This window comes from Zasmidium cellare (genome assembly GCF_010093935.1).
Source record: "Zasmidium cellare ATCC 36951 unplaced genomic scaffold M409scaffold_14, whole genome shotgun sequence".
Classification (NCBI taxonomy): Eukaryota; Fungi; Ascomycota; class Dothideomycetes; order Mycosphaerellales; family Mycosphaerellaceae; genus Zasmidium; species Zasmidium cellare.
The window spans coordinates 653,946-667,097 of NW_022986958.1; the positions used below are offsets into that span (position 1 = coordinate 653,946).

Here is a 13,152-nt window from a genome sequence, read left to right on the forward strand (position 1 = left end):
AAGACGCGCCGAAAACGCGCTACTTTGCAAACGGTTAGCGCAAAACCTTAAACCGACCTGCAAGTCGACCTCGAATCTGGAAAACACCAACGCTTGCTTCAAATCACAAAGAGAATCACCAACACCAGTCCGACATTTACACGCTCGCTGAAGTCATCTCTGAGACAGCGCGATCTTCGACTCGATATCGGACCATCTCATACTGCACCAAACGAGCATGCGAAATGAGTGAAGCATCTCCTTGAAGGTGTTCGCATTTGCTGCGTACTGTGTTCAAATCGACAAATCATCGCCATGGCCGCGACTTCTGCTGCCGAACTAGAGCCCGTGTCGAGGGTGACGGCAAGGCTACAGGCTGTGCTGGAAAAGGCTCGAAGCGTGAAGCCAGAAGCCTCAGTTGAGCCTCCACTTCCTGCCGCAGACGTGGTTGGAGATGTATCTGCGCTGCACGACGACTTTGAAGAAAAGTACGACCAGGTGTATCGATATTTGTCTGTCGAGACGGCTTCGAGGGAACTCTTCTACTCACTCATCACTTCAACTGACATTAACGACCCGGCCTTTGTCGAAGTGTGGAATTTCCTCGATATTGTACAGCTATGCGGGGACTACGGCAAGTGCGCGCCTGAGCTGGTGTGCTGGCTTCTGGAGGAGTTGCTGGACAGCCAAACTACGGACGGTTGTCGAATAGTCTTCGACTACTTGGATTCGCGACGGGAGAGACTGGCGCAGAAGGACTTCCACAAGAAGAACCTCATTTTTCTGCGGTCGTGCAATGAGCTTCTAAGAAGACTTAGTCGAGCTGAAGATGCGATCTTCTGTGGACGAGTGTTCTTTTTCCTTTTCCAAACATTCCCGCTGGGCGACAAAAGCTCAGTCAACCTGCGTGGAGAATTTCACACGGAGAATCAGACCAAGTTTGATGTGCAAGAGCCCAACGCTGAGGCAGACGATGGAGAGAAGATGGATGTCGACTCGAAGCCGGACGAAACACCAGCGAAAGACGAAGGGACTCCTCAGCCGACAGCATCTGGTAAACCAGGGAGCAAGGCCGTTCCCATCAAACCTCCACCAAAGAAGACACAGGAAGAGGAAGTCCTGTCGAGCAGCCAACTGTATCCAACTTTCTGGAGATTACAACATGACTTCTCAGACCCGACACGCCTGTTTGATGTCTCGAACTTCACCACCTTCAAGAAAGGTCTTGCCAGCACCATTGCGAAGTTTAAGAAGACTCCCACTGTCGTGCAGACAAGAGCCGTCGAAGAAGACAAGCGCGGCACAAAGCGCAAACATGGAGAGAACGGTATCAACGGCACCGACAACGACCACCTCGCCGACAACTACAATCCCAAGTATCTCACCAGCCGCGACCTCTTCGACCTCGAGCTAAGCGACCTCGCCTTCCAACGCCATATCCTTGTCCAAGCCCTCATCCTCATCGACTTCCTACTCTCCCTAACAGAAAAAGCGAAGAAACGCCTCGCCGACCTCTCCACAACCAACAAATCCATGCTCTATGCCTTCACCCTCAGCGAAGAAGACACCAAATGGGCCCTCACGACTCGCTCCACAATCACCTCCTACCTAAGCCTCACCAACGAAGGCAGACAATACTGCCGCATGGTCGAAACGGTCCTGGCGCGCGACAAGAACTGGGTGCGCTGGAAAGTCGAAAGCTGCCCTTCCATCGTCCGCGGCCCCGTCTCCACCGAACAGGAACTCGAAGCACGAAAGGGAGCCCGCGATGCCACTCGCCCACGCCGGATCCCGGACAAGCCCATGGGCGCCATGGACCTCAGCTTCCTGGACGAAGGCAGCGGCGGAGGCGGGCTGGACGCACTGAAAGATCCCGCGCGATACACCGCGCCGACGATCGAGAAACTCGTCGAACAGGTCGTGACGGACAAGCTGGATCTGGAAATGGCGATGGACGACGGGGAGAAAGCAAGTCTAGAAAACGCGATCCAAAACGCCAAATGGCGTGCGTTGCGGCAGGCGCGAGCGGAGAATCTGAGCCTGCTGGACAAAGTGGATAGCACGAAAGATTTGGAAGACATGCTGAAGGAGCCGGAACTCGAGCCACAGGTTGAATCTGAGGGTCATCAGGAAGGCGCTTCTTCGCAGCAGAATGGGGGAGGAGAAGGTGATGAAAGTGGTGCTGCAGTCGCTGTGACGGTCGCAGACGACACGACGACCCCAGCAAACGAGTCTCTGCATCTGCCGGAGACTGTGGAGGATAAAGTTTCAGAGGACGCCGCTGCAGAGACGAAGTGATCTACAGGGAACGAAGCGAGCGAAGGAGGAGACAAGGCGTGCTTTTTGATATTTGTTTTTGGGGTGCGATATGCGCTGTGGTTTGTTTAGTTCATCACAATGCGCGCTGCACTTACTCGACAGCTGCAGTCATCATCATCGTCACCATCAACAAGAAAGTGAAAATCTGCTGACGACATAGTGTACGACCGGTGGTTGTGGTAGTAGTAAAGTAAAAAAAGCCTTTGACACCCGGCCCGACCGCCCGTGCAATAGCGCGCACACATCCGTCGAAGCGTTTACCGCTCCGGCCGTTGTGCCCGTGTGATTGGGACCTGTCAAATGCGAGTCAGTGCGTTGATGGTCCGTCGAATCGATTGCCTTATTCGTCTTCTTCAAGTGGCAGACGCAAGAAGAAAGGGAGGACCCTTAATCACAAAACTCAAATCGGGCCTTTCCATATCACTTGCATGATTCCAACAGCTGATGATGATGGGGCGGATCTCCGTAGGCGTATGCCGGTGAAGTAATGATGAGGCACGGACTGTGTTGGTGATGGGAGGTACAGACAGTGTGCGTCCGAATCAGGTCTGCCCTGATCAAGGCAGGGGACGGCTAAACAAGTTTTTCTCGAGACGGGATTGTCTAATTGAGAAGTGCCGTGTGTTCAAAGCGTGAAGAAGTGCCGTTAGCACATGTCGATCCCCCAAGGAGTGAGGAAAGAGACAACAATAGCGACAGGAAGTCTGGGTCAAAGGGAGACAGAGGGTCAAGTGGTCAGGACCTATGATCGTAGGGTGATGTTAGAGGCATAGCTCTGGGGCGAAGTTTCTCGGAGGACGGACCGGATCTGGCAATGGATGGAAAAGAGAGTGATGGACAGCTGACTCACCGAATCGCGATACTGTCAGGCTGTCCTCGTTTAGACGAGTGCAAATGGAAGAGGAGGTCGTCGAAATAGTGTGCCCCAGTCCAAAGTCGACGAGCGCAACTCAAATCGATGCTTGGCCAGTGGCCCCGGGTTGGTGGTCGCGTTTTTAAGCTTATATGTCCCACACTCCGAGATTCCGGGTTGACAGGTCCGGCGGCGTCGAAGCCGCGACAACCTAGCAACGGCAATGTTCTTTTCGAGGCAAGGTGGGATGCCGCGAAAGGGGATAGTCGCATGAATGGGGAATCCTCGACACCAACATGTCGTGTTGTGATGAGAACGGCAGGATGAAGAAAGGTGGATGTCTCCACCGATCGTGAAGTCCATCGCAGACCGCGTGATGGCCAGGACTGGCAGACCCAAGCTTTGGCAGCAGATCGCTAGCTTGGTTAGCATCAACGTGCGTCTTGCTTTTTCAGGGCTGCACAAATCGATAGCACATAGCCCAAGACCCAGGTTGGTGACGCTATTGGAGAGGTGAAGGACATTTAGGCTCGCGAGCCGACTCGTGAACCTCCACAGAGCCCGCATCTGGTGCAATGTTTAATCAGGTCCTTCGCTTGGGAGATGCGGCAAAGTCGCGGAGCCAGCCAGTGCGAGTGGGATGATGATGGTCGAGACGACTCACGGCGCATTTCCTGGGAGGGCTATCGCAGCTGGCGCGGTGCAGGTGTTTCAAACATTTGTCAACGACGGTGAAGAAGGAGCGCATGATGGATGCAGACCAAGATGATGGACGACGCTGACACGCAGGGTCGCCGCGTGGGAGAAGTGGTTGTCGATCGATCCCTGCCGCTTCGAGGAGTTGGAAGGCAGTCGCAGACGTGACTTTGCGGCGTGATTGTCACGGCCATGTGGTGGCCCAGGATGCTGATGAGCTGTCACGGGCGCGAGCATGTTGCGGCTGAGCGTGCAATGCCTGATCACCAGCGTCACTGAGGCCAGGGACGGGTCGACATGCGCGGAGAATGCAAATGGCGGCAGGTGTTGGTGCTGGGCAGCCCGTCGTCCGCCGCTCGCCCTGGGAGGAGGTTCGGTTAGAGACGTGCGCTTCTTTGTGACGGTTGCTCTAGCGCGGCAATAGGCTTTGTGGTTGTTGTGTCGTGCAGGAGCGATCGACAAGGCTCGCTTACACACATGAGCAGGAGCCCGCCATCGAAAGTAGCAGAGCGAAGCAGGTGCGAACAACGACGACGACAGGTCGCACAGCACCCTCGCGAGCGCAGTCGTTATTATAAGAGAGATCTGGTCACTAGAGTGGTCGTCGTGGCCTGCCAGCAAGACCCCGGCGCCCAGTCAACCAGTCGCCAAAGCTTGATTGATTGATTGATGGAGGGGGCCGTCTGTGCGCCGATTCAGAGTTCGCTGCTGCTTGCGCGATGGCACCAGCCAAACTCTGACCTTTTTGACGCCATCTCACCCCCACCGCGCCGACTGCATCCCATCCCATCCACCGCCGTGACTGCGCTGCCCGGCAGATGCGCTGCGATATTGCAGCAGGACTGCCGCTGCCGTCGAGGCGCCCGCCGCTCGCCAGTGGCCATGTTTCATCGGACCAAGCGACGGCATCCCTGTCGCCCATCAAACCACCGCCTGCCCGTCCGATACACCTCAAATTTCCGTCTCGAAGCGTCATCGAGCGCGAGATTGCAGGCCGCCAAGCATCGCCAGTCCCAGAGCCCCCAGGTGCTGCATCAGGCGCGCGCGGAGGGCGTGGACCGAGTCTGGAAGCGCTGCTTCTGCGGCTCTGCCCCCAAGCGAGCACATGTCAAACGGTAGACGTCTGAGGTCGAAGCCCGCTGCATCACCATCAAGTCGTGCTCCTGTCTGCTACACGCGAATGCCATGTGCCGCGCCGAACCAGTCCAGGATGATGGGGAGCCTCGCAACAGCAGCGAGGGTTCGAGTCTTCCCTATCATGTGATTGTTGCACCTCGTCACCGCTTGCTCCCAAGAACAATAGTGGTAGATTGATGATGAGCATTTGATTGACCTGCCTATCGCTCACGTGCAAAACGCTCGCGGATCTTGTCGTGCCCGCGCACTCCTCTCGCTGCAGGATGACCTCCGCCAAACTCTCAGCCAAATACCCACGCCTGGTCCCCCAATGCGGCAACTGCAGATTTCCGGTCTTAGCTGAGTGAAGGACGCCTGCACAACGTCCCCCGGTGTCGTCAGTCGTCGCCTTGTTTTTGAGCCTTCACCTTTCCAATCTATTATGCTAGTACCAATGATGGACCGGCTCGGACCGTTATGGCTGTCTCCCGATCTGGACTGATTTGAGATCTCTGGATAAATGCTCCGACGCCTGCGTAACTGCCACGGCGAGGAGGTGCCGTCTGGTGGATCGTGGACAATAATGGACGTGCAAACGCCGTGGTTAGGGCAGACGCAGCATGCGCCAGATCTGTCCAGCAGCCGGCAGCTCAACAGCATCGAGGGCAGGCACCTCCACGCCTTCAGAGAGGATGAACACCACAGAACTGTTGGTGGCAGCGCTCGTGACCTCATCCGCTAGCAACGGCCCGTGGGCGGCGTGATGGGTATCTGGCGGCGTTGAAGGCCAGCCTAAAGAGACGCCGGCAGCATGAGAAGAGTGCCCTGTGTTTCTCAGGTGCAGTAGCTACGGTCTGCAGGAGGATTGCCACAGGTACACAGGCGGTCCACGGGCGACTAGTTCCCGCAGAGGCCCCATGCCTGAGCTCAATCCATCCCTGCTAGCACAACCGGGCATCAACGGCTATCTCGCAGCCAACCACATGAAGTGAGCGTGCGTTGTGACAGGGTACCTGAGGGCATGGGTGTCCACACGGCCCCGTCGGACTCAAACTGCTGTCTAGCCTTGTGGGAGGGGTACTGCCCGCCTGGTGCACTCGATTCCTTCGAGATCGCTTCACGAGTCTAGGATCTTCTCGGGAACAATGGCGGACATTTCTTCGTTTACGGTAGAGCCTACTTGTTCGGTTCGCTACCCGCCTCATCGGTGCCTCCCGAGACTTGTCAAGGCCGCGCTCGCCTGCAATTCGTCGACCGTCTGCGGTTTGGGTCCTTGATACTTGCATGCACCAGCACACCGTCTCTGGACATCAAGATTAAGGAACGTGCCACAAGCTGGCTGGTTCCGCCCATCCTTTACATCTAATCACAGGGCAATCAATCCGCCATCTACTTGCTTCACCAGAATCCGACACAGCGGCATTGGATGTGTTGCGTTCGATAGCATTGCACCCTTCGACCGTCCGGTGGAGGCATTGCAAGGTCTGCGTGGTCGGCCAAACACGCTGCTCTTGGCCCAGAACTTCAACCCTGCGCGCGGTCGTCTCGAGATTCAACAGCCGACCATTGGTTCCACCCTCGCTCGCAGGACGTTCACTTCTGGCAGGTCGACCGCAACGTGGGAAACCGGCGCCTACCCACGCCAGACGCTGCGACAGACCTTTGCTCTCCCTGGCCGTCGACTCGGAACATTTGTGCATCCACGAGGCGTTCATATCTGGCGGAAAAGGCGAACGGGCCGTACGCTCCTCGACATCCTCCCAGCACGTCCCTTGATTGGAGCTGGGTTGCGATCTCTATACATTCAGCGTTAATTGGCCATTCATCATATCGACCTTCGAGCGCCTCTCTAATCGACAACACCACAGAGGTACTTGCTCCGACGGCGATCGATGCCCGGGACTTGTCTAGTAGTGACGGAACTTTTCACGCTGGTTTGACCCCGGTCTTCACAGACTAGACGTTTTGGCCGAACGGTGGTGCTGTTCAAGGGGCCTACGCAAACGATACGTTATTGGATGTCGACCGCCTAAGGACGACACTTCATATCTACCCGGGCGCTTGCATCATCCACGGTTCGTCTACTCTTCCCCTCTCTACATCACTATAACTGTCTGACCATCCAATAGCGCCCTGAACTCGTTTGAAAGAGGTCAAATGGTGAACGAACGGTTCACAGTGTTACTGTCTCCGCCGAATTCTCCGCGTATGTCGGACGCAACGGCCAAGGCAGACGACTACTACAGCCAATATGCGCCGCATTCAGCACAGTATCTTCCAAGAGGTTCGATACAGCATGGCCAAGCGGGCGTCCACGATGACAACCGTGAGCACCCGTACGATCAAGCCAGACACTCGCTTCGATCGTACAAGAGCTCTCCTTACGCTCTTGGACCGTCGACTCAACTTGGCTACCAAGGCAATCACAACGACCCGCATCACGGCTACCAAGATCGAATGATCCCTCAAGGTCCTCAGCCGGTTCGAGCAGCAGATTCCGAGCAAACGACAGGCGCCGTGTCGACGGCTTCGAGTCCAACAGACCGTCTGACTCCACGGTCTGAGAGTGCACACGCCAAGGACCCGCACGACGATGACGATGTCATTGACATTGGCGGTGAAGATCCAGATGAAGAGGGCGAAAAGGTGCCCATGACTGCAGCGGAGTTGCGAGCAGCGAAAAGGAAGATGAAGAGATTTAGGTTTGTATACCGCCAGCGGACGCCAGTTGAGCAGCAGCGCTAACTTGTCTTAGACTTACACACAATCAAACCCGTTTCCTGATGAGTGAGTTCGCTCGTCAGGCGCACCCGGACGCTGCTCACCGGGAGCGACTGGCACGGGAGATACCTGGCCTCAGCGCACGACAAGTTCAGGTCTGGTTCCAGAACCGGTAGGTTGGATGCTTCCACGTTGCGGCACTTGAGGCTAATGCGGTTCGTAGAAGAGCGAAACTAAAACGACTGACGACTGATGATCGAGAACGGATGATGAGATCAAGGGCCTTGCCCGAGCACTTCGACACGACGCAAGCGCTACATTCGCCGTTTGGCGCCCAACCCCCTCCCATGGGCGCGCCAGTTCCTGGAATGGGAGGCTACTCGCATTACGGCGACAATGGAGGCATCAGACCTCTCACGCTCGACACGTTGCGACGAGTACCAGATTACGATCAGTATGGCCAGCAGTACGCGAGCATGTCGGGCGTGAGTCCAGCACTGGGAGCATTCGCGTTTACACCGCCGCAATCAGCCTCAGAGCATCTGTCACCGACGTCTGCTACGAGCGGCATGTCTCCATTCGTTCTACAGCAACAAGGCACGTACGAACCAGCCAAGAGACCGCCTATTGGACTTCCTGGAGCAACACAAGCAACATACATGCCTCACCAGCAGGCACCTAGACTCCCGCTGCACGACAGATTCGCCAGAACACTCAGTGAAGCCGCAGGATCTCCTTTGAGAACAAGTGTTTCCTATTCCACTCTGGGTTCGATCAGTCAGCCGGTACAGCAATATCCTGAGCGCGCTGCATCGTATTCAGAGCATTCAACGTACGGACATCAGCGACCGTACCTTCAAAGGAACCCCAGCAATACAAGCGTGACAGAGCCATCGTCTTATGGATTGGGCTTCTCTTGTGAGTTTGGGCGGACAAGGATGACGACAGGATGCCACTGACCACGCGCAGATACTCATACTCCCAGCTATCAGCAGAGCGAGCAGCAACAGCGACCACCACCAGCAAGTGGTGTCCAACATTCGGCAGAGACAGAGCCTTATAGACGACCAGCTCCACCATCTTCGAATTACAGTCAGCAGTACGAACACTCCAGCTTTAACGCGTCGCAAGTCCCTCAGTATCAAGGATACACGGCACAATATCCCTCGCAGAATCTACCAGGCGGCTATCAAGTGACAGAGCCACCACGACCTCAGGGGCAAGAGCAAGGTCATCATCAAGCGCACGAGAACTATCCGGCCGTGCCAGGGGCGCAACAGCCATACATTCATCAGCAAGTGGCAGACAGTCAGAGCTCTGCACATGGAATGTCGATGCCACCATCGTATTGAGCAGGGGTGGTGACATCCCAAGAATGGACGACTCGATGCCCCGTGACGGAGAAACGCGCTTCAAAATCGAAAAGATCTAGACCCCAAGAACCAGTCTTGGGACGAACTTGATGAGACGACGGCGGCCGCACCCACCAGCGACGCGACGTTTACGCATTTTCGGGCCCGGCGTTACAAAAATGAAAAGACTTGTTCGACCGATCATGACTGTCTCGGTTGTTCTCCTCTCCAACGCTTGTCGTTGCACTTGCACAGACTTTCTCCAGGCCAATTCAACTTCTACTTCCCTTCGGGCCGACTACATAATTTTCTCGACACTTCCCATCGGATCCTCAACCAGGATCGTTGGGGAGCTTTTCGTTCGGAAAGCTTTTTCCTCTCGCAGTGTGCGCGCGGAGACGCGACTCTGGATACCCCTTTTTGTTCTTTTTACTTTCTTGTGCCTCCCGATTTTGCGGACTCCAATCAGCAAATCAGAAAAGATGTCTTACTCATCGGTCAATCATCCAGGGACATGGATTCTGCTTTTGGGGATGGATTGGATGGATGGAAGGGATGGATGGACGAGCTAGTGTGCTAGTAGTATATCTTAACCTCTATTTTCTGTCAAGGAAGTTGTGTGCGTGCACGAGACGGCGATCCCTACGTTCTCTTCTTTCCCCCTCCTACTACTACCGCCTCATCTCCCTACGCGCTTTCCTTCCTCCTGAAACATCCCCCAGCGAACAAGGTCGAAATCAAGCGGACTTCGTCTTGTGTTTCTCACTACTATGGAGCTGTTCGCTTCCTCAGGCACCGAACGCACAGTCCGACGTCTCAAGATTTCTGCGGATGGGATGTGCAGACCAGGAACGTTCGTCTCCCTCCCTCCCTAGCGACTAGTCTAGCGGACTTTGTTCAGGGGAGTTATGGCGAGGTAGGACCGGACGCCGATGAACGCGCCGGGCACGGAACACACTATTTTAGGGAGTATGAATGTTCTAGAAGTGGATGAGAGACACTGGACTTGGCACATGTGAAAATACTAACACTAACAGCATGGCGGTATGTAATGTAATGAATTTCTTTGCGGGAGGAACAAGGCTGTCGAAGTTTAAAACAACCGACCCGACCCAAGAAACACGAGAGGGAGTGTGCGATAACTCCGCGGGACGGTTCTCCGCATTTACGCACGAGAAGGACTTGCCAAGACGGAGGGAGGGAGACACGATCGTTGAGACTATACACTATTACTGTCCATGTCGTTTGTCGGAGGAGATACCCCATGCGAATTGTTGATTATGTGATGGCCTTCCTGATGTGGGAATTGTGGAAAGATGGAGATGGGGTTAGGTTTGGGTCGGGGTGGAAGTTTACTTGTACGCATGGACTTTGGGGGCCGGATGGGATGTTGTTGGTTTTTGATTTGACTTTTTGGGGTTTAGGGATCGGCATAGAACAACGTGAATAGGGCCGTTTGGATAGAGTGGTAGGGTTTTGGGGTTGGGAAGGATTCGAATTCATATGACGATGGGGAAGGCAAAGTTTTTTTGGTGGGTTTGTGGGGACGCACGAGGCTGGCGGTGAGGTTGCTGGTTGCGGTTGGTAGGGATGGGGTATGGGGTACGAGTGCGATGGAGAGAAGAATGAATGACTTCTCGTCGTTTTCGCGTTGGGTATGTACTTGGAAGACGGTGAGGAAGATGTGGTGGTGGTGTCGTTCTCGGTTTTGGGAGGACTTGATTGTTGTTGCTGATGAGGTGGTAGGTCCCGTGGATTCGGTGGAGGACGCTTTGTTAACTGAATAGGATACTCCAATCTTCCGCATGAGGACTGCGACGAGAGGCGGGGATGTGAGAAGATGCGATGCCGATGAGATGTTGGGCAGGCAGTCAATCTGACCGAGGGTTTCTTGGCCTTGTTGGAGACGACCATGGCAAAGTCCTTCGCACTCGGTTCTGCTCGACGACGACGCTCTGTGAGATCGACAAAGGTCCATGTTCGATGCGAACGACACGAAATCTTCGGTTCGACTACAAAGCTGCAAGAGATTGTTGTCAGACCGGAGCGGAAGACCATAGAGAAAGACGAGGACGCATTCGTGGATAAGACTTTCCTCCTTTCAGGATTCTTCTTCCATCAACGAGTAACATGGTGTCAGGGTCCTCACTCTTGCGCTCAGCCATCGATTGCCTTTCTGGACGCTCGAAGAAGTTCCAGGGAGGATGAAGTCGATACTTGGAATAGGTTCTGGTTTCTCAATCACAAGAACCGGAAACGCAAGGTCTTCAAGGCATCGTGCTGAACGTTTCGTTTCGTTTCGTTCTGAGTGATTCGGCTAGATGTTGACGAGCCTTCTTCCTGGTCGTGACGATGACGTGCCAAACCGAATCGTTCGAAACTCGACGTCAAAGGGAGTTTTCTAAAGACGTTCAAATCTCCACCAACAAATCAAGCAACACGACATCCGGCTCTGCGTGGTTCGACCAAGAGACTCAAGACCTTAGGTGGAAGCAGCAACCTTGAGCGTTTGTTAGGCATACTCTCGACCGCTGTTCTGTCTAGGCCGAGGGGAACTGAGCCTGCCAATCCAGCCAAATGGGATGGGATTTCCTGGGTCACTGTCGTTGTTCGGCAAGCGTCGAGACAAGCCGTGCAAGTGGTGCAAGTGGTGTAAGCTGAAAGATTCTCTGCGTCTTGGAGTGGTGCCTCCTTCTTCCTCTTCTTCGCCTGCGTGCCATGCTGATTGCATCCACACTCTGGATAGGTGCTGCCACCTAGGATGAAGCACCATCTTCCGGGACGATGCCAGCCTGCCGCTTCCAACAAGAACGAAGATCGGGACGGACTGTCAATGCTAGGACACTGTCAAGCTCGAATTGAGGATCAGATCTACTTGTGCCGTCCACGACAAGCTTCCACTCCCTCATAGAGCTATACGGCCTCTACTCCGTACATGACGAGTCATTTGCGACTACAGTCGGACATTTGATTCAGTGTTGGCGGTCGCAGCCTCACTTTTGTTGCTTACCTCGCGTCCACGTGCTTTTTGGAGTACCTGCATGTGACCTCTACTATGAGCAGCAGATGCATCAAACGTGAGCACGAATGACCTGCTGATAAAGGCGATGCATTTCTGGGGAGGTGAAGTCTGCGATCATCCGCCCGCCTCGACCAGCCTGAAACTTGACACCTAGGAAAGTCAGGCACAAATTTTTCATGCCCAGTTTCATGGCCAGCATCATGACAGCTGAGCCGAAGTTCGCCTGTCATGTCAATGATCCTTACCGACGCCCGACCACTGCAAGTCGCACAACGTTGACGTTGAAAGGAGTGCGAGTACGAGGAAATACTCCGAACATCGAACCAAGGCACGATCTGGACCTGCGCGCAACGCATTGTCTCGAACATCCAACCACACAACGCATGGCCAACATCACGAGCAGCAGGGCACGTGTCTAACCATGGTCGAGCAGCGAAGCTTTCTTCTAGCGCATCCCTGGATCCCTGGGGAACGGCAAGCCCGCGGGCCGAAGCCACTCGGCAGGCGATCGATGAGATACCGGTCTCAGAATTTGGTCGTCAGGTTGTGAGGGCTGATGCTGTGAGAGGCTGGCTTCCGTCTGCTCTCCTGCATTGCGCATGTAGACCGAAAAAGGGGGCATGTCGCCGTCGCTGGGCAGCGTTTGGCGGAAGTGCACCAAGAGAATGGTACCGTCGGTAGCTGTGTTGGCAGGCGTGGGCGGGCGGAATCGGCCAACGAAGTTTGCCATTCTGCTTGCCTTCCGGTGAGAGCGAGGCTTGGCGTGGCGGACAAGGGAGTCGGGGGCATCCAATCTTTGCGTAAAGACGAGTGCTGCGGACTGTGTTTTGTCGCAGGAGAGACTGGAAAAGGAGTTGCGTGGGCGTGGCAATGTTTTTGCGCAGCAGCAAGAAGTGGCGCATGGTGTTGCAGGTGTCCAATAGCCAACGAAGCAGTCCGTCATAGACGCACCAAGGGCTGCAGCATCCCGCTCCTACTGCGTGTCAGAGTTTTGAGTCATGGCCCATCTGCATGTGCGTGAACTCCTCTCGACGCGTTTGGAAGGAGAAAATGATACTGATAGCACCGTTTGAGCGTCCTCCAGAAAGTCATAG

The 13,152-nt window shown here is 54.9% G+C and overlaps 3 protein-coding genes across 3 annotated transcripts; all 3 read left to right on the forward strand.

The window, feature by feature from the left end:
* Positions 1–294: 294 nt before the first annotated feature.
* Positions 295–2,277, forward strand: M409DRAFT_22053 (uncharacterized protein; the record flags this gene model as incomplete). The annotated part of the gene is made up of 1 exon (XM_033806162.1): positions 295–2,277. One exon carries the CDS (start codon positions 295–297, stop codon positions 2,275–2,277), a length of 1,983 nt encoding a protein of 660 aa, XP_033668795.1.
* A 4,843-nt stretch (positions 2,278–7,120) lies between these two features.
* Positions 7,121–9,036, forward strand: M409DRAFT_53856 (uncharacterized protein; the record flags this gene model as incomplete). Its single annotated transcript, XM_033812490.1, has 4 exons — positions 7,121–7,665; positions 7,719–7,856; positions 7,908–8,602; positions 8,654–9,036. The coding sequence occupies 4 exons, from the start codon at positions 7,121–7,123 to the stop codon at positions 9,034–9,036; spliced, it is 1,761 nt and encodes a 586-aa protein (XP_033668796.1).
* Positions 9,037–10,948: 1,912 nt separating this feature from the next.
* On the forward strand, positions 10,949–11,320 carry M409DRAFT_53857 (uncharacterized protein; the record flags this gene model as incomplete). Its single annotated transcript, XM_033812491.1, has 1 exon — positions 10,949–11,320. One exon carries the CDS (start codon positions 10,949–10,951, stop codon positions 11,318–11,320), a length of 372 nt encoding a protein of 123 aa, XP_033668797.1.
* Between the last annotated feature and the right edge of the window lie 1,832 nt (positions 11,321–13,152).